The sequence below is a fragment of the Girardinichthys multiradiatus genome, chromosome 5, assembly GCF_021462225.1.
Source record: "Girardinichthys multiradiatus isolate DD_20200921_A chromosome 5, DD_fGirMul_XY1, whole genome shotgun sequence".
Classification (NCBI taxonomy): domain Eukaryota; kingdom Metazoa; phylum Chordata; class Actinopteri; order Cyprinodontiformes; family Goodeidae; genus Girardinichthys; species Girardinichthys multiradiatus.
The window spans coordinates 9620877-9641004 of record NC_061798.1 but is presented as its reverse complement, the minus strand read 5'-3'; the positions used below and the strand labels follow the sequence as shown (position 1 = coordinate 9641004).

Sequence of the window (20128 nt, the reverse complement as noted above, 5' to 3'; positions counted from 1 at the left end):
AAGGTGAGCAGGATGGCAAAGGAGGAAATCCGCAAACCTCAGTGTTAGAGGACTGCAGCAAAGATTGCTGTCTTGTGATCACCAAGTCTCTATAACAACCATTAGTAAACAAGATTTTCAGGTGGGTTTGGTGTAAAACATAGAATGAGCATGTGGAAAAACACTTCAGGTCCACTGTTAGCTATGGTGGAAGATACGTGATGCTAAGAGCCTGTTTATTTTCCAAAGGCCCAGGGAAGCTTGTGAGAACGCACATTATCAAGAGGTCTTTGAAACATCAGGATATTTAAATATATTTGTGTCCACCAGACACAAAGTCAACCTTCTTCCACGCCCATCTCAGTCACCACATCTAAATCCTACAGAAAACCTGTGGGTGGAAGGGAAGAAAGTATGAGAGAGGCTCCAGGATTCTGGTTGATATGGATAGATTCTCCAAAACGATCTCTCTCTCTCTGTTGGTACCAACGTTTGTGTTTTAAGAAACCAATAGGTGCTGTCCCTCTGGCTAAAGGCAGCAGGAGAACTAAACATTTATTTCTTAAGATACTTGTTTTTGGAGTTGGATTATTTTTTTTCAAACTCAATTTCAGAGATGGATTATGCTGCTGTTACAAAATATGAAATCACTTTGAAGCTTTTTAACCACCTTTGCCCAGGGTGTCAACAAACTTGCCCACATCTGTATATTTTACACACCTTCTCCAATAAATCTGTGGACTTAATTTGCTTTTATTGCCAACAAATACCTCAAAGGTTGTAGATCTGTCAGAAATTTATATTTAGGTTATTTAAAAATGTTTATGTGTTGTAAACCATTTAATAGCATTTTAAAGTATTTCACACTGAAATGCACACAGTTCTGTGGTTTTGACTAGAAAGAAACCTCAAGGAAATCCATTGTACTCTGCATGTAATTGGATCATGTTGTCATACAGAACCATACAGAACTAATCTAACCCAGAGGGGAAAAAATCTTCCTTCTCAGTTACATACAGTATATGTATAATTTCACTTCTATCATAACTCTAATTAAGAGCTCAACTGCCACACCAAACTGGTTCTGCCATGTGAGCTTTTCCTCACATCACAAAAATTCCCCAAGCTTTAATAAGTCATGAACAAAAGAAAAGAATGACCACAAATACAGACAGTCAGTCTGCCTTCTCCGTCTGCTGACAGATGGTTCTCGAAGGACACGGCTTCTTGTATTACTGGCAGACATGCAGACATCCGATTAATCAGACGAGCTGCTCCTGTTGTTGGCTCTTTTCTTGGTGTGATATCTAATACTGGGTTAGTCTGTTATAGCATAGTGTGAATGGATGTGGACCAACAGCTATAGAGTTTAGGGGAAAGTTCAAAGAAACTCGAATCTGGAAAATGCAACATTGTTGTACCAGCATGATGGTTTCTCTTTCATTGAATGAGAAAATGTGATTTGGGTTTATGTGATTAGAAGACAGTCACTTAGACTTGGTTTTAATGATTTTCCACTGCAGACATTGCCACACCACAACTATAGACCAGTACTGATCCACCAAGAGAGTCTGCTGAACTAAGCCATGGCAAGAGTAAAACTTTGACATATTAAAAATAAAGTAAAAAACACTTTAAGATGTCACCTTCAAGCTGCGATCTAAGTATTTTCAGAACATAATTTGTGGTGTTTTATGTTGGGACTGATATGGAATCAAGGGCAGAAGTTTAACTACGTTTCCTGCATAAGGAGGTAGTGATAAACCTTTGCAAGTACCCATACTCTTTGAAGGTTTTCTCATTTTGTCCTCATTTTTCCACATGACAGACTAACACAAAGTAGTGCACAACACTATGCAGCCTTGTTTACACTAACACCCTTAAATAAACCCAAACCCTGCCACTTCAGCCTTGGCCTACTTACAAAATGCTACTAGTGGCAAAAAACATACTAACCACACCAACCCCATGGTGAAACATAGTGGTGGCACTATCATATCGTAAGGATGCTTTTGTTCAGCAGGAACAGGAAAGCTGGCTTAGGGTAAATAAAACAATCCTGGAAGAAAACCATTAAGAGGCTGGAAAAGGTGTTAAACAGATGTTCACCTTTCAGCAGAAGAACAACCCTAAACATACAGTCAAGAGACACAATGGAATGATTTTGATCGAGATCTAAATGAAGTTGACAACATCCATTCTGATTACACATAAGCTGTTTTAGAAAGTGTAATGGGAGAAGATATAGATAAATAGATGTGAAAAGCTGGTAGCCGTACATCACAAAAGGGAAGATGGTTCTATAAGATACTGATTGAGAACACACCACTTTTTCATTTTTTAAACGTTTAAGAAATGTATTTTTCCTTCCACTTCACAATTATGCACTACATTGCATTTGTCTTACAAAATCCGAATAAAATACACTGATGTTGTGGTTGTAACAAAATGTGGGATGGTTCATAGAGTATGAGTTCTTTATTAGGAGACCATAGGTCCAAGTGAGGATCTTCAAGAGTAGCACTCTGTTATAACCAGTGGAGCTTCTGTCACCAATAGTTCCACAATCCAGTTCTTCTGGTAAAGGACACCTCATTAACCAGATTTAAATATGGAAAAATCTAGTTTTTCCACAGCCTTATATGTTGTGTAATTCAAAAAGTCTAAAATGATCTAAGGTCATTTTTCATTGTTATACAGATTTCCACGATACAGATAATCTGAAAACAACAAAGCTTTAAAACTTAATGAAAACTTCTTTTAGGTCTCATTTAGAAAGAACACGATGCTAAAAACCCGGTTTAACAATCATTTGCAAAGTGACTGTGAGGATAGTTTGTTTGGTAAGACAGTGTTTAGGATGTTGGGATTTGTATTTGGTGAGTCAGAATCTGACTGTAAAAGCGAATATGACTACAGCGAGCATTGTGCTGGGCTGAGATACAGCTATGCAGACTTACTGTCAGGATTAGGAGACTTGCGTCCAGCATGGTTGGGGGAGGAGCAGCGGAAGGTGGTGACAATGCTGTTGTGGTGAGGATTAGGGTGATGAGGGTGGTGCACAGCTGGGTGGTGGCCATTGTTCTCTGGGGGAGCTTTGGTGATGCTGATGTCGGGTTTACGGACATCACCTGGACTCGGCGACTCAAACTTGCGAGTGTGATTCTGCTCAGGTGCTCGGATGATCCCATTGTTGTTATTGTTGCCCTCATTACGGCGGATCACTGGGGAATCAGTGAGGGTCTTGGCAAATGTGACCTCCCTCTTGTGGCTCATCTCAGGGGTCCTGGAGTGTCCCAAGACTTCAGGGCGCTTCAGTGCACTGTTGCTCACAAAGCGTGTAGAGGCAGGGCTGGTGATGTTATCTACCTGCTTGCTAGAGGAGGAGATGTCAATGGAAAGTTCAGAACGACGTGACACCGGTTCAGGGGTCCTGGAGCCACCACCACCCATGATGGAGCGTGGTTGAGAGTAGTTGAAGTTGTTGTTGTTGGTAGCAGGGGTGGCACTACCAAGATCACGGTAGTAGATGCTGGTGGGAGACATGGCATTACGGTGAGGGGAGTTGGTGGCTCGACGAGAGCCGGGTGAAGAATGGGACGAAGTGTCAACATCCTCCACCTCAAAGGACCTTTTAAGGGCTGTGTGAAGACAACAAAGACAAGACATGAGTTATATGTCCATTGGGTTTCATTTTCCATTAACATAATCAAATGTGCCTGTGCTTTCATGGACATCATGTCAGTTTAGGGTCTTTGGTCTCCACATGACAAAGTAGCACAGGTGGCAACATTTAAAACATGTTGTCAGATAGCCATCAAGCATCATGCAAAGTAATAAAAAAAGAGACAACAATACGATGCTGTCTCAGTTGTCCCTGTTGTACTGAAGTTCTTGCTTCAATGCAACAAAAATGTACTTAAAGGCAAAATACATGTCGGAAAACTACATGAAACCTAATCAACATTGTAGGATTTTTCACTTCAAAGGAGCAACAACATAAATTATCCAAGGATCTTTTTTCATTGATATTTTCCCTAACCAATCAGGTCAGTATACAACCCAAAAAAAGGAGGTTGTAAACCACAATATTTTATGTATTTGTAATACATAAAAAGTTTCCCAGACTTCACAAGAGGACAATCGAATTTCTATCTCCTCTCCATCAAAAAAAAACCTTTCTCTCTGTTCAGTAAGCTTTTACATTGTTTTCTATGAGCCTGTTCAGTCCTTCTGAAGGATTGTATGTCATAAACTAAATTATTTTGCATTTCATAAGCTAAATAACGACACAGCTCACAAGATGAGAAAATACATGACATCGGGCACAAGAACTCTGGTATTTTAGATTTTGAACTAGAAATTATTAAATGAAGTCCAGACTCATTAAAAACAGTGTAATAGCCATTTAGTTTAGCCCCAACAGGAGCCAGCCAAGCAGATGCCATGTTTAGAACTGCTAGTGGCTAATGGTTGACAAGACACTGTATTCTCACAGTGCTTATAACATTATACCAGAAAAGCAAATAAAGTAGTGGAAGACTGTCAACCTGGAAGGAATTCAAAGCAACTTCTAGCATGCCCAGGTCTGGCCTTTTAAGCAAGTAAACCCAGAAACCAGAGCACAAGGTGCTAAAATAAGTCTCCAAAAACCTTAATATGTCATCACGGGACCTACAGCAGAGTCTTGGTACTGTTGGTATAAAAGAGCATGCCTGTACAATCAGAAACAGAGAAATGCTTTCTAGAGTAAACATAGACAAAGACCTGGTTTTCTGGAGTAATGTTTGGACAGAAATGGAATTATTCCGACACCAGAAAAGAGTATGTTTGGCTTAAACCAATACAGCATTTCAGGAGAAGAACCTCATACCAACTGTGAAGCATCAATCATGGAGGTAGAAGTGATTTGAAGATGGTTTGCTGCAGCAGAACCTGGCCAGCACACTAACATAGAATCCACTATAAACTCTATTGTTTATCAGCAGGTGCTTCAGGAAAATGTGACACCATCTGGGAAAACACAAAATTTAGGTAGAACTGGACCTGCAACATGACAATGACCAGAAACATACAGTTTAATGTACCAAAGAGTGGCTGTAAATTAAGAAAGTCCTGGGCCGAGACAAAGTCGTTCTCTATTTCTGTTGAGATGCTGGGTAGTGACCTGAAACAGCCTGGAGATGCTAGAAAATCCTTATCTAAAAAACACATTTCTGTTGTTTAAGACTCATTAAATAACCCTTTTTTCCAATGATAAATAAAACATACTAGATATCAAAATATGAAAATTCCTTAGTAAAGAACTGACTCTTTAATGGGGTGCACAGATCTGACTTGACTGTATTTCTTATTGAGCATTAGGTAAACTTCAAAGAAATAAAATATGTGATATGTGATATTTGAAGGTGTAGAGAAACGACATGCAGTAACAATGAAACTATATTCTAATTTCTTTGCACCCATATTTGGCAGCAAGCTTTTATTGCATTTTACAGTTTATTCTGTGCATTTATGTGATATGACTTGGTTGCTATGTGTGCTTTTATAAGGAACAGCTTAAAGGGGTTTTCTACACGTTTTAGAGCAGACAGTCAGCCAAATGTCACCCACTGCCAAGCGTTAGAACAAAGATCTTCCATGACTCCCTGTTTTTATTTATCTTCTCTGCTCAAGGTTTATGCAGGGAAATAGTTGCACTGTCCAAGGCGCAAACACAGAGGGATGGAAATGACCCCCTAGGAAGAATTCATTTGGCTGAAAGTCAGCTTGAATCTGACTACCATTGAAAAGTAGAGGAGTTAAGCCAGTGGCCAGGAGCTGGCATCATAATTACATACAAGTTAGACCGCTCTCACACACCCCCTAAGAAAGTTTCCTTCAGTTCATAACACAGTGCTGATTATCTGATCTGTTTCAGGCCTGCGGTGTGCCTACAATACATGTGCTCATGTTTACTTGCAGTTTAGGTCAAAATGCCTGTTAAAAGTATGTATATATAATGAGAATATGTTTATTTTTATTCATTTCTACAACCACAGGAAGGAAAGCTAGCCCCAGCCTCTCAGTATAAAACCAAAAGTGTCCTTGTTGGTTTAGAGCTAGACACAATAACATGAAAGTCGTCTCTCCACACATTAACAGGCAAAACTACTCTGATTTTCAGAAATATAAAAACCTTTTCCTTATTTTTACTAACAATTGACAATTTACCATCTAACAAATAATCCTCCTCTGAGCCACTGATTTATTTCCTTTATATGTCTACCACACTTCAAACAGTGGTATGAAAGAGCAGTTATTTATAACTTAATCACATTTATTAATTCAAGGATTTAGAAAAGGGAGAGGAAGATGGACCTGTTGCCTCACAGTTAGCTCTAGATGGTTGCAGATTTGACTCCCAGCAGGGGCCTTTTTGCATGAAAATTAGAAACAAAAAGGAATATTTCTAACTCATCCTGTGCTTTAAACCCAAAAGATAAAACTGGGGACAAGAACATATGCAGAGAATATATAAGGGTGAGATAGAAAGCTCGTTTGTTTCAGGTAATTGTAAATTGTTCACTTCTTGTAGAAAGCATATTTTGGATCAAAAGTCTATGAATACCTGGAGATAAAAAACAGCTGACCTCAAAAGATAGCTTCAACATATGGCAGCCATATGGCCATTTAATATGGCTGCTGAATACTCACACATGCACATACTTGTACTTATAACTCTTGAATAGCTTGAAAAATAGTTGTTGGGCTCTCTGTACATACAGTAGGTTTAAAGTGGCAGTAAACATGTTGTTTTCTGACTTTGCATCAGATGTCTGCCATCTTGGATTTCAAGTGGGCACAATTGTGTTTCTGTAATTTAATTGCTCTCCCTAACAGCCATTTGAAATTGCAATATTTAAATTGTATTCTATGTAAATTAATCATCGTTTAGCGCGCATGTGGTCCTATCTGGTTTTAAAATACTAAAAATGATCAAACCTGAGCTAGATTATTCTACACTGACCAGAGATTCCTTAAAACACAGTTTGAGAATATTGAAATAAAAAAAATAAAAAATATTGCAGCATTTTTAATGCTTGGTTTTCACATTATGGCCACAATAGAATTAGAAAACCATGAAAACTTCAATAAATTGACTTTTCAAACCTGTTCTGAATTATTCTACACTGGTTACAGATTCTTTAAAGCACAGTTTCTGTTGACTTAAAGTGAATGTAAGCTTTGTCTTGAAGAAACATACTAAATCCATGAAGTTGTAAATATACTATCACGTTTTTGCTTTATTTGCTTTTGCTGTGGGATTTCTTTTGTTTTGGTTTCTTTATATTGTATTTATGTGTGAAATAAACTGGAATTAAAAAAGGAGAATGTTGCTAATAAATAAATGTCATAAAAAAGAGTTTAACCATCTTAGAGATGTTGTAGCTGCTTATACTCACTTAACGCTGCCATTGAACTGATCTCATGCATGTTTTGAAGTCTATATTTACCTGAAGTCCACATCCTTTGTACCCTCATTTTTTTCAATAGGGTTACAATATGTGTGGGAAGTCAGACATGTCCTTTAACAAGCACAGTCCTGGTAAAACAGTTAAAGTGTCACTCATAAATGCAATAATGTCAGTTTGTCACACTTTAGATTGCTTTGTATTTTTTTTACTTTGGAAAATCCATTCTTTCTCCAGTTAGAAATCATAGAAACTTTAAATCCACCTTTTCATATTTAAGAAAATGTTTCCAGTTTAACCCAATAATAAATGTGCAGTTTGTACAGTCTGTGTCCTTCTAACTTCTCGCTTCCCATCTTTTCATGAGTGCTTTGAGGGAATCCAAGGTTGTGGCTACTTTAAACTCTCACCAGACAATAAACTCGTCTGCCAAAATCAGTCAGCAAATTTTATAAGCAGCTAAGACACTGTGTCCACACCGAAGTTCTCTGAAACAGGCTGTGGTTTTTTCCAAAAATGAAGGATAAAAACTGACAACGTCATGTTAGAATAATTTGGTATTTCTAATCTGATTATCTAATGGGATGTTAGAGCAAAGGTCGGCAGAGAGACATATCAGATTTTCACAGTATGGTAAACTTAAATAAAAATTATCTTATTCTATGGATATACACAAAAAATGTAAACAAAAATTTGTAAAATGATCTTATTGCTATTATTTAAAACATGCAAGAGTCAGGACGTATGGTTCATGGAGACAGGCCCAAATGCAGACAGGAGGACATTAGCAGCACTGTGGTTTGAAACATTTTAATAGAGAATGGCAAAAACTCACTGCATGGCATGAGGAGAACAAGACATGGATCATGGGTAAAAAAAAAAACAAGCAGAACAACAAGGAAGAAACAGGCATGGAAATGGGCATAGAAACAACCAGGGGAGCGCATAAAGGAAAAGAAACATACACAGGCAATGGAGCAAATAAGAGCGCAGGTGAGTAGAATCTATTTAATTGCATATGGTTGTGGCTGAGGGTGGAAGACTAATAGACATGAATGGAGCTGGACAGAAATACAAGAAAACCCAGGGAAAATGTCTAATAGAGATCTAATAGGGAAATGCTCTAAACGTACAAAGAATACAAGAATGAACTGAGAACTAATACTGCAACAACTACTGACGAAAAATGGGCACAGGGAAAGTAACTGAATAAGGCAAAACCTTAAGATAAAAACCAGCAGGGAAAATGTCCAAACACAAACCTGAAAGAAAACCAAAACACAAACAGCTCAAGATGGGGACAGTAAGCCATATTCCTGGTAACAGGATATAACATACTGTGTAATAATTATAAAAAATTAAGGTAAAAAAAAAAAAACTATTCCATTTTAATAGTTTGATACTGATACCATCAACCTGCTGGGGTCTGCAAATGAAAATTTGCCTTCATGGCTAAATCTATGGAAGCAAATCGTTACCATATTTCAAATGAAAAAGCATTTTCAGAAATGCTTTTTCATTTTAAGAATGTGGCTGCATTGTTTGACTCATAAATGAAATTAGTTATCAATAATCCTATTTGCATTTTAATTTTCTTCTTCAAGACTGCTCATTCTTTCACTTAATTAAAATGAAAAAGAAAAAGACATTTGAGATTTATTTTTCAAAATATGCCCCAGCAAATAGATACCAAAATTCAATTTGAAATGTAAAATTTGAAAATGAAAAAGCATTTCCAGAAATGCTTTTTCATTTTAAGAATGTGGCTGCGTTATTTGACCCATAAATAAAATTAGTAATCAATCATCCTATTTGCATTTGCATTTTCTTCTTCACGACTGCACATTTTATGCCATAATCAAAAAGAAAACAAAGCAGACATTGCTTTTTTGTTTTCGTGGTCTGCCCGCAAAGTACTGCCCAGAACTCGAAAACAAAAAAGCATTCCGAGCTGCGGGCGCAGAAGAGTGACGTCAGCAGCCGCTCTTCCTCAGCTCCCTGCTGACCGAGCTACCCATCTTGTTCAGTGGGAGGCGCTGTGCACGTCTGCAGTGCATTTCATTGCAAACGTGCCGAGAAATTGATTGAATTGCAGCAGTGCCGAGCTCAATTTGTGGCAGTGGCAGGCAGAACTGGTAGTTCCGGTGGCAGGCTGTGGCGGAACTGCCACAGCCTGCCACCGAAGCTGCCACCGGAACTGCCACAGTCTGCCGCAGGGTGGCACGGGATTCCGCGAGGATGCCAGAAGGTGCCAGACCGGCCGTAAAAGCTTGCCAATGCGGTTGCCGCTGTTTTTGTGGAAGCTGATGCTGATTATCGGCAAATGGGTTGTCATTATTGTTATAGCCTGTTACCTTTACATAATGATTTCATTATTGATTATTATTTAATAAACAGCTTTAGACCCATAACATAAGGTGATTGTATTTACTTGACATGGAAAATTAGTAGCACTATGTGTGTGTGTGACGTGTTGAAAGGATGACGAAGATTTATTGCACAAACAGCCGGTTTATTATGGAGCGGCTATTCTGAATCGTCACTCAGAAAATTATAAATAAATGCTTAAAAACACGCTGGATGTCCCAGGCCATAAGGCTGCCACCGGAACTACCAGTTCTGCCTGCCACTGCCACAAATTGAGCTCGGCACTGCTGCAATTCAATCAATTTCGCGGCACGTTTGTAATGTAATGCAATGCAGACGTGCACAGCGCCTCCCACTGAACAAGATGGGTAGCTCGGTCAGCAGGGAGCTGAGGAAGGGCGGCTACTGACGTCACTCTTCTGCGCCCGCAGCTCGGAATGCTTTTTCGTTTTCGAGTTCTGGGCAGTACTTTGCAGGCAGACCACGAAAACGCAATGTCTTCTTTGTTTTCTTTTTGATTATGGCATAAAATGTGCAGTCGTGAAGAAGAAAATGCAAATGCAAATAGGATGATTGATTACTAATTTTATTTTTTGGGTCAAATAACGCAGCCGCATTCTTAAAATGAAAAAGCATTTCTGGAAATGCTTTTTCATTTTCGAATTTTACATTTCAAATTGAATTTTGGTATCTATTTGCTGGGGCATATTTTAAAAAATAAATCTCAAAAGTATTTTTCTTTTTCATTTTAATTAAGTGAAAGAATGTGCAGTCGTGAAGAAGAACATTAAATTGCAAATAGGATTATTGATAACTAATTTAATTTATGAGTCAAACAATGCAGCCACATTCTTAAAATGAAAAAGCATTTCTGAAAATGCTTTTTCATTTGAAATATGGTAACGATTTGCTTCCATATAAATCTGACACATTTACATGACAAATAAAGACTTATCTTAATTGCATTGTCCCTTTTGAATAAAAAAAAAAACATACAATGTAAGGATTGTGATTATTGATTAATTAATATTTATAAAAAATCATAATTCAAAATCATAATTAAAAAAAATTATTTCTTGACCAATCATTAGTTACAAATAAAAATCAGATGTGTCCTCTGGTGTTGTGATTATGGGCTCAAAGCCCTTAATAATTACAATTAGTACATGCTCATTAATAACTGATGATTATTAACTAAAAACCACGCTAAATGTCACTGTTTAATCAACCGCTTCACCGAAGGTGGGGGAACTTTGACTTTATTTTGACAGATAAATCACTCTTGCACAAAATAAACACAAACGCTTCTCTTAATTATATATGTGAAGATTTATTGAAGCCATATAGCCCTGATAAACCACCATTCTAGTCCAAAAAAACTTAAACTAACTAACAAGCACTGTTCTACACAAAGGGGATAAAATGACTACCTAACAATAATAATAAAATAATATATATGCGCATTGAGTGTCTATGACTCAGTTTTGTGGACAAAATGTGCAATTTGGGTTAACTTGGAAAGTTGAGCCCTCCTGGTGTGCTGATGTCTCGATTGCGGCGATCAGCTTGTAGATGGTGGGTTGCGCCCTTAGCCACTAGCAGCTGATTGCCCTGAATCTCGAACAAAGAGTCATAAAACTCTGAGGCGGGAACTCAGCGGAAAAACTCCAGTAATAAAACTGAAACAAAGGAGTGGACAGGCGAGGCCCCACACCGCAGTTGCTTTGAATGGGAAACTTTAAAAGTCCAGCTTCTAACTCCTGGCTGATTTGGGATCAGCCGGAAAAAAACATAATCACGCACCTTGCTGATCGCTACACGATTCAGCACACTTGCAAATCAAAACAGCTCAGCATAAAACACTTCAATCAGTATTGCATGCAACAAGTTGATACCTTGGATTAACTACTGGTGATTCTAAATCACCTTAACTATGCCTCATCCTGCCCAGACCTCTAAAGGCACCTATCCCATTTAATATAAAAAAAAGAACAAAATTACTTTGACGTTGATTTCTTCTCTCCACCAGTTGAGGATGGGTCAGGTCTGAAAAAAAATGAGGGGGGCGTGGTCACGCGTCAGTGATCAACTCAAAAGAAAAACGGCAAACTTCTCATCCGTCCAAAAGGCGAAATATGAAGAACCATTTAGTCGACTGAATCAACAAGTAAGTAAACACACATTATACTGTTTTGTCATTTTGCTCTTTACACAGTAACCCCTCTTTAACACTGACTAACTTCTGTGTCTGCTCCGTTGCCATTCACACTGGATGCGATTTGTTTAGGATCTGTTCATGCATCCGACAACAGCTCCATCATCCAAGAATCTTACCATGACTGGAATTCACACTTGTGTGCTCCATCAGCCAAATGATGGAGGCGAGCTCTCCGTCATGCCTCAGCGCCACAGAGGCAGTGTGATTTACCGCATTGACTGGCATGGCTTGTATTTAGGACAAAGAGCAAAATGCATGGATGGCAGAGTCTATGTGAATGAGGGGTAAGACTGGGAGTATGACGTAGATGACATTAGCAGGTTAATTAGAAAGACTATCTGTTCAGGTGGCTAGCCTGCAGTCAGATGCTTTCCAGGCATGTTTTTAGCTTACCTTGGTAAGAGTGATGTGTGGTGTTTTATTTGCTTGTTATCTTTTAAGCCATGAAACAGTCCTCCTGCAGTCATCCTGGTGTTGCTGTTTAAAGGGGACATATCATGCTTTTAAATCCTTCCTTTTCACTCTTAAATCATTCAGTTGTGGTCTCTATAAAGTGCAACTGCAACGCTTTGGTCTGGATTCCTTGTTGCTCCACAGGACCCTCTTTTACCCCTGTTCTGAGGTGCATCTGAGAGCAACTTGTTTTGGTGCGGTCGAGGCACTTCAGACCCGCCCCCCTCGAGGTCAAGGAGCGTTGCACTTTAACCCGTTCTGTCATTTTTGTAGTTTGTTAACAGAAACAAAATAAAAACGCCAAAAACAATGCAAAACTGTTTATGTAATAATAATATTCAAAACATGCAGTACAATTCTGTTCTCAAGGAGCTAAAAGCAGCACACAGCACTAACATAAGCAGAAGGCACAGTGCTACTGCTATCAAAACAATGGCAAGGACAAAATACCAACACACAGTAAATTCATGTCTAAAAAAAGGTTTGTGTTATTTACAGCTTACAGCTTTGCTATGTCTAGTGTTTCCATAGACAGAAGGAACTGACCCCTCAATCAAGTTAAATCTTTCAGCAAATCGTTCTTGATATTGGCAAAGGTTGCTGAAGAACTCGTCCTTGAAATGAGAAAATAGGAGTTTCCCCACTGATGTGGGAACATTTCAATAAAATTTTTTATTTAACCAGACACTTTGAAGAGGTTCTGATACTGGGAGACAGTGTAATGAATTGTGACGGTTGATACACCCAACAACTGAGCCAAACCTATCCTCTTTCAGCATAGGGATACTTGAGCTTGGACTACAAAATCGCAGCGAAAAACAAATTTACCAGCCAGATGTCCATGACCTTATTAAGCTGTTCCGCAGCAAATACTGTGAGGTAACAGTTGAAAAAAGGTAACAGGTTATAGAGACAACTGAACGGACTGAAAAATACAAACTCAACAGAATTAAAGATATCTCCCCAACACCTGTAGAGACTAAATTCAACGTTTATGCACTCCTACAGACTCCAAGTACACAAAAAATATATACTATACTAATACTAATAAACTATCATACATTCACAATCCCAAACCCAAGTTATTTCTCAGTTCACTAAACAAATGAAAGAACTGTGTCTCTGTATTGTTGAGACATCAAGTTTTCAGTCAGGTGCTGAATAAGCATTAAAAACAGGAACCGATTAGGAAACCAATGATTTTTACAAGAAAATTACAAAACTGTGGAGGAAAGTAATGAAGGTCTTAGAGAAAATAAAACCCACAACTATATCATTAGTTGCAGAAGACATGGGGTCAAACCACTAATAAACCATGTGAACAACTTACACTGTTTGACAGCACTATTAAACAATTTAACAAAACAACCTCCGGAAAGCCAATTCAGTAGATTATTTAATAACGAATCAGCATCACAGGCAGCCAATACATTTTTCCAAAATGGCTGAGAATACTTCACTGCATTTAGCCCTGAGACAATTCGGTCTTTTAGCCACATGCCATAAGTCAACTGATCAAGACAGTAACTCTGTGTAAACACCGGTTATATGAAACTGATTCATACATTGCTGAGCTTTAGATGCTGTCAGTTCCCACTGAATTGAAAATTATGTGGTCTTACACGGAAAAACACAACCAATCCTCTCAACTGACAGGACAAGGCCAAACAATAAATGGTGAAATTTTAAACTTTGGTATTTTTCTGGGTAAGAAAAACCTTAATGATGCAGTGTCTAAAACGTACTTCCTTCAACTGCCCACTGATGGTGGTGGGTTTGTGACTGCTGCCCAGGAGTAGTGCAGCTCACTACTCCTGGGTGTTTGGTGAAATAAAAAAGATGCAAAGAAGAGGTTTAAACAGAGTTTGCTCTAACATTGAGGAACCTGACAGCTAAAAGTGTATGTAAAGCCCAGAAATAATCTCAATGTAATTGTGCAACAACTGAGGACATTATAGAGCAGAGGAACACGTGCTAAATTATTCAAGCAGATATATTTAGCGTTCTTAATGACTGGTTTACAGCTCTTTATGGCTCCAGTTGTGCCAGGTAAAGTTTGCAAAAGGTCTCCAAGTCTGTCAAATTGTGTGAACATCTCTTGACCTCTTCAGGGGACTTTCTGTAAGATTTAGTTTTGAACTCTGCTTAGGTTGTTTAATTCTTTGTTGCTACTCTGCCATTGGCAAAGAATGCAAATGAGCCACTTATATCCAGGAAAAAAAAAAAACCAGATTTTTTTTCTCTATCCAGGGATTGATGGCAGGTGTAAATCCAGGTGGCCTAAATGTTGGAATTAGATCAAAGCTGATATTTATATAAAGTATTTTGCTAAGGTTGCGGACACTTACAGAACCAGGTAATAGCAGGTTTTAAAGTTTTTAAATTTTTTTCCCCAGATAAATTTTCCAAATAAATTTGGTTTTCTGTTGAAATATAATATATGTCCCATTAAAAGTTGAAGAAATTTTTTGATGATTTATTATGGTCTCATTTTTTATATCACAAAAAGTTAGAGTTTTACCAGGGGTGTGTGAACTTTTGACATTCACTGTACATTGCATCAATGCATAAAATACTCAGTAAGTGAGACAGCATTGGAAGTAACTGTAGAACCTGATCTGTGTTTGGACTGTTCTGATCCTGTGGAGCTTCCTGAGTTATCAAAAATATTAGCTTTATCTAAACCTTCAACTTGCATGTTAGACCCAATCCCAACAAAATTATTTAAGGAAGTGTTTCCTTTGATTACCGGCCCCATTTTAGATATAATTAATATGTATCACAGGCTTTTAAGGTATTTAAACCTTTACTTAAAAAACTTGACCTATATGACTTAACCAATTACAGACCTATATCCAATCTCCTGTTCTTATCTAAAATTCTTGAGAAAATAGTTGCTAATCAAGTGTGTGAGCATTTACAGAGTAATGATCTGTATGAAGAGTTTCAGTCAGGTTTCAGAGCTCATCATAGCACAGAAACAGCTTTGCAGAAAGTCACTAATGATATTCTTATGGCCTCAGATAACTGATTTGTGTCTGTACTTGTCCTCTTAGATCTCAGTGCTGCATTTGATACAGTCGATCACAAAATTCTCTTAGAAAGGCTGGAATATGCTGTAGGGATCAGGGGAACAGCGCTAGGCTGGTTTAAATCTTATTTGTCTGACAGATTCCAGTTTGTTCATGTAAATGATAAATCATCTTTAAACTCCAGGGTTAATTGTGGAGTACCACAGGGTTCAGTACTTGGGCCAATTCTCTACTATATAAATGCTTCCAATAGGCAAATTTATCAGGCAGCCTGGGATACATTTTCACATTTATGCTGATGATGCTCAGCTTTATTTATCTATAAATCCTGATGAGCCCAATCAGTTAGATAGACTACAAGCATGTCTTGAAGACATAAAAACTCGGATGACTTTAAATTTTCTGCTTCTAAATTCAGACAAGACAGAAGATGTCATCTTTGGCCCAGAGTCTTTGAAAAAGAAACTACTTAGTCAGTAAGTCACTTAACTCGGATGGCATTAAATTGACCTCCGGTAATAAAGTAAAAAACCTTGGTGTTATTTTTGGACATGTCATTTAAAACCATTTCAGGTGACTACCTCTTGAAGCTCATCAACAGAATGCCAAGAGTGTGTGTAGCAGTAATCAAAGCAAAAGTTGGCTACTTTGAAGAACCTAGAATATAAGACATATTTTCAGATGTTTCACAATTTTTTGTTCAGTATATAATTCCACATGTGTTAATTCATAGTTTTGATGCCTTCATAGTCATGAAAATAAAGAAAACTCTTTGAATGAGAAGGTGTGTCCAAACTTTTGGTTCGTACTGTATATATATATATATATATATATATATATATATATATATATATATATATATATATATATGATGAGCAAGACACTTGCAGGTGTTCAAATGCAAATAAAGGTAGAAAAACATTTCCTGTCAGTTCACTCCAGTGCACACTGCTTAGAGTCAGAAAACGCAAGAGTACTATAAGTTTACTTCCTCTGAGTCTTGATATGCCTTGTTGATAATCCCTCTTGTCTTGCACATAAACGATGTACATGTAGAGTGGTTGCTCTGCTTCATAAAATAAGCACTTTGCTTTGAACAACATAACATGTCTAGTGTTAAAGCAGACTTCCGCGTTGTGCTTGGGTCTCAGTTTTCAGCTTGTAACAGAATTGTGCCGGTTACTTCACAAACAAAAGCTCAGGCACATTGCTGCCCCACACAGGTCAGTTATAGAAACGTTGCTCTCCTGGTCAAATTTATAACCTGTCACTGTGGCTTCTAGGATTACCAAAATTCCACCCCATAACATGTAGAGTTAAGGTTAAGTGGCGCCCAATTCCGGAGTATATTGACATTTAAATCTCATCTATCACTCAGTGGGGTGATGCTTATTTTTTTTTATTTGCACCCCCATTTTACAATATAATCAGGTGCCCATATTCATCTATATTCTTCCTAACCATAGAGTTTTGTTTTCTGTTAGAAACAAACATTGCCAATAAAAGTAAACTAGTTGACTGTCTTTTCAGTGATCTCACATCAGATATTTAGATACGTATACTAAGATACGTGATATTTAGATACGTTTCGTGCAATTTAGAGGACAAGACCAGAATTTCATATGATTTTTACATTCGTTATTTGAGCGCAATCAAAATAATAAAGGCCATAAAGTTCTCGTCAAATAATATACAAATGCACAGATTAACATGGCTCCAACGTGTACCAGCAGCATGCTAATGTGCACTCTTACTTCTCTGTGTCCCATGCTAAAACATCTAAACTGCTTCATTAAATAAAATTTGCTCTAAGGTTAGAGGTGATAACAATAACCTCTAACCCTGACCACTCTCTGAATCACAAATACAGACTGTTACCATCAGATCGAAGATACTGAGTTCTAAAGTTAAAGTGTAACTAAACCCCAAATTAACTTTCTTTTGAAGATAAACTTCATAAATTTGGCCTTAAGAGTGCTATTTTTATGTTACTGTGCAATATTTTAACAATTACTGTAAACTTTGTCCTAAACCCATCTTAGTGCTGCCCTCTATGGGTTGAACAGTAGCTACTGCAGTTGAATTTTCCTATTGGTTTAAACGGTACAGCTTTGTACATGTCTAAGTCAAAGCCCCGCGTTTGGGCGTAAAACCATCTCACTCAGATGCATGCCCCATTCTGTCCACCACTGCCTAGGCAGCGGCGGCTTCGGGCATCGCCAGCCCCTTGAGCAAGTGGCTCGAACTGTAAAGGCTCAGGCACGCAGGTCTCCAAAAATCCTCCTCCTGAAAAGATCTATTCATGGAGAAACTACCACTGTTGCTCTGCTCACTCTCCAGGTTTCCACATGTCAAATTAGGCTAGCTGCCACTTTCCCTCATCCTCCTTACCACACCCCATTTAAACCCTTCATTTCCACACTTAGCCGTGGCCCTCAGTCTCTTGGCACTGCCCACTTTGGTGGAATTTTTCAAAATTTGTCAAAAATCAGATTTATTTCCACTTTAATCCCAGAAATGCTTTTGTACATCAGTTAATCCTAAAACTCTACGTGCAACATCAACCAACAATGAATGCCATCATCAGCTCATCTTACAATGGGTACCTGTGATTCTGTCTGTGTCTGTGTATAGCGCTGTGATGTAAGACAAATTTCTGACAATAAAGGAATGTGGTATTGTATCGCATTGACACACAAAGTACTATTTTATTTGTTAAACATTTTGAAAAACATGTATTAGTTTTCTACAAGTTCAAAATGATGTGCCACTTTATTTTGGTCTGAAATCCCAGTAAAATACACTGAAGTTTGCTGTTTGTGACAATACGTGTAGAAGTTGAAGAGGTGCAAAGACTTGTGACTGCAAGGCACCGTATCAGAGCGCCTCTCATTCGTGAACCCTAACCCGCTTTATGACTACGGTTCACATCATCGGGCCATGACGTCAAACGTGGCAGGTCAAACAGCAGCTGGAGGTACTGACAGGAGCAGAAACAGGAAAGGAAGGCCCAGGGAAGGAAGAATGACAGAATACAAGAAGAAAATTAGGACAAAGGAACCACATGCACTAGACAAACAAAACAGTGGACAGATGCCTTATGCTCTAAAGACTGGTGTTTTAACGTGTTGAAGTCAGTGCTGTGTTTGTTTCTGTTATTGATGTTACTCAGGTATAATCCATAACAGATGACAGGCAATAGGGATTTGGAGAGCAATTACCCACCGCCCTGTTTTTGACAGACTAACAAGCACTCTTAAAAATAACACAAATACAACACAGTACAGACTTGGACGATGCAAGTTCATACTAAGTGGAAAGATTGTGGACAGTATCTGACAGATGCTGGCGCTCACTATAAATGGCCAGCATAAACACAGGGATTGAGAGAAATAGAGAAAATAAATGACAAACCTTCAAAATCCGAAATAATTCCCTCCAAGTGTGGGTTTACTCCAGCATCAGACATTTTTTTTCCTGGCTTGAACTTTCACAAAATTCAGTTTTTTGCCTTGAAGAGGTTCCCTCTTGATTCTGGAGAAACTCCAAAATAGACCCAATAAGAAACAAGATTCAGCCCACAGCTCTCAGTAAAGGCAGTAGCGTTTTCTCTGGCTTTACCACTAAGTTTGCTGTATTGCTGAATAAACGCGTCAGAGTGAGGGGAAAAGGCGAGCCTCCTCCCTTCTCCTCCTCCCTGTAGTTTGAAACACACACACACCTCTCCTCTAGTGTCCTGTGCATAAGTGTGTGTCCCCTGCCCCCCACACACTCCTACATGCACACACAGGAATTCATGAATACAGGCGACTTTATAACCTGAAACTCTCTTCAACTTAAGAGGCTCTCCGGTCTGATTTCTCCATTCAGCTTCTAAACAGTGAATGTCCACTTGTCATACGGCCACTTCAACTGAATTAACTCACAGTCAGACAAGATACCAGGGTACATGTGTTGGTTTTCACACAACCGTCACAGAGAATTGTGTCCAACTGACAGAGGAAGAGAATAACTTCTGTAACAGTTGACTCAAAGCAAACAGTCAGAGGTACATTTCCCTTTTCAGCAGCTGTACAAGTCTAATAGAAACACGCCATGATTAAAACAAATGTGAATTTTCGATGCAGGATTTAACAATAATACAAAATTTTTAAAACCGTGTTACACAAAAAATATATTTGTGTATCCAGGTCCCTGATGTCACAAGTGGCAGTAAAGACTACGAGCATAACAACCAGAATCAACTCAAAGAAGTGAGTTTCAAGGTGATTTGTTAACTTTTGTAAACCCTATGCCAGATTCTTCCATGGACTCTGAAGCATTTTCATCCAGTCTGAAGGATGCTTTACCTGCAGCATACAACTTAAATAGAGAAAACAGGGAAAACCAGACAGAGGGAGTGTTCCAGCTGGTAAGGGTTCATCTTATTTGTTTAATCCAGAATTTGACAAGCCATGATGGACACCAACATGGACGGTGAGTCTGAAAAAAGCAGTGGTCAGGGTATTGATCGTTTTGAGAACCTAGATGTAAAGGATGAACAGTTGAAATGAAATGTTTATCCCTTCTGGTGAAATAAATAGTGCATGTCTGCTAAAACATGTCACAGTGAAAATGGAATCACA

At 38.3% G+C, this 20128-nt stretch overlaps 1 protein-coding gene across 4 annotated transcripts in view; it reads right to left on the bottom strand.

Moving 5' to 3' along the window:
- The window catches only part of septin9b (septin 9b), a 118646-nt gene that overhangs the window by 57365 nt on the left and 41153 nt on the right, over positions 1-20128 (bottom strand). For 2 of the 4 annotated variants that reach the window (XM_047366135.1, XM_047366136.1), the window contains exon 2: positions 2940-3620. The exons of 1 other annotated variant lie outside the window; for it this stretch is intronic. In XM_047366135.1, coding sequence (XP_047222091.1) covers positions 2940-3620 — 681 coding nt within the window. Of the gene's footprint in view, positions 1-2939; positions 3621-18917; positions 19121-20128 lie in introns of those variants that run through there. One more of the 4 variants, XM_047366134.1, reaches the window with a different exon arrangement.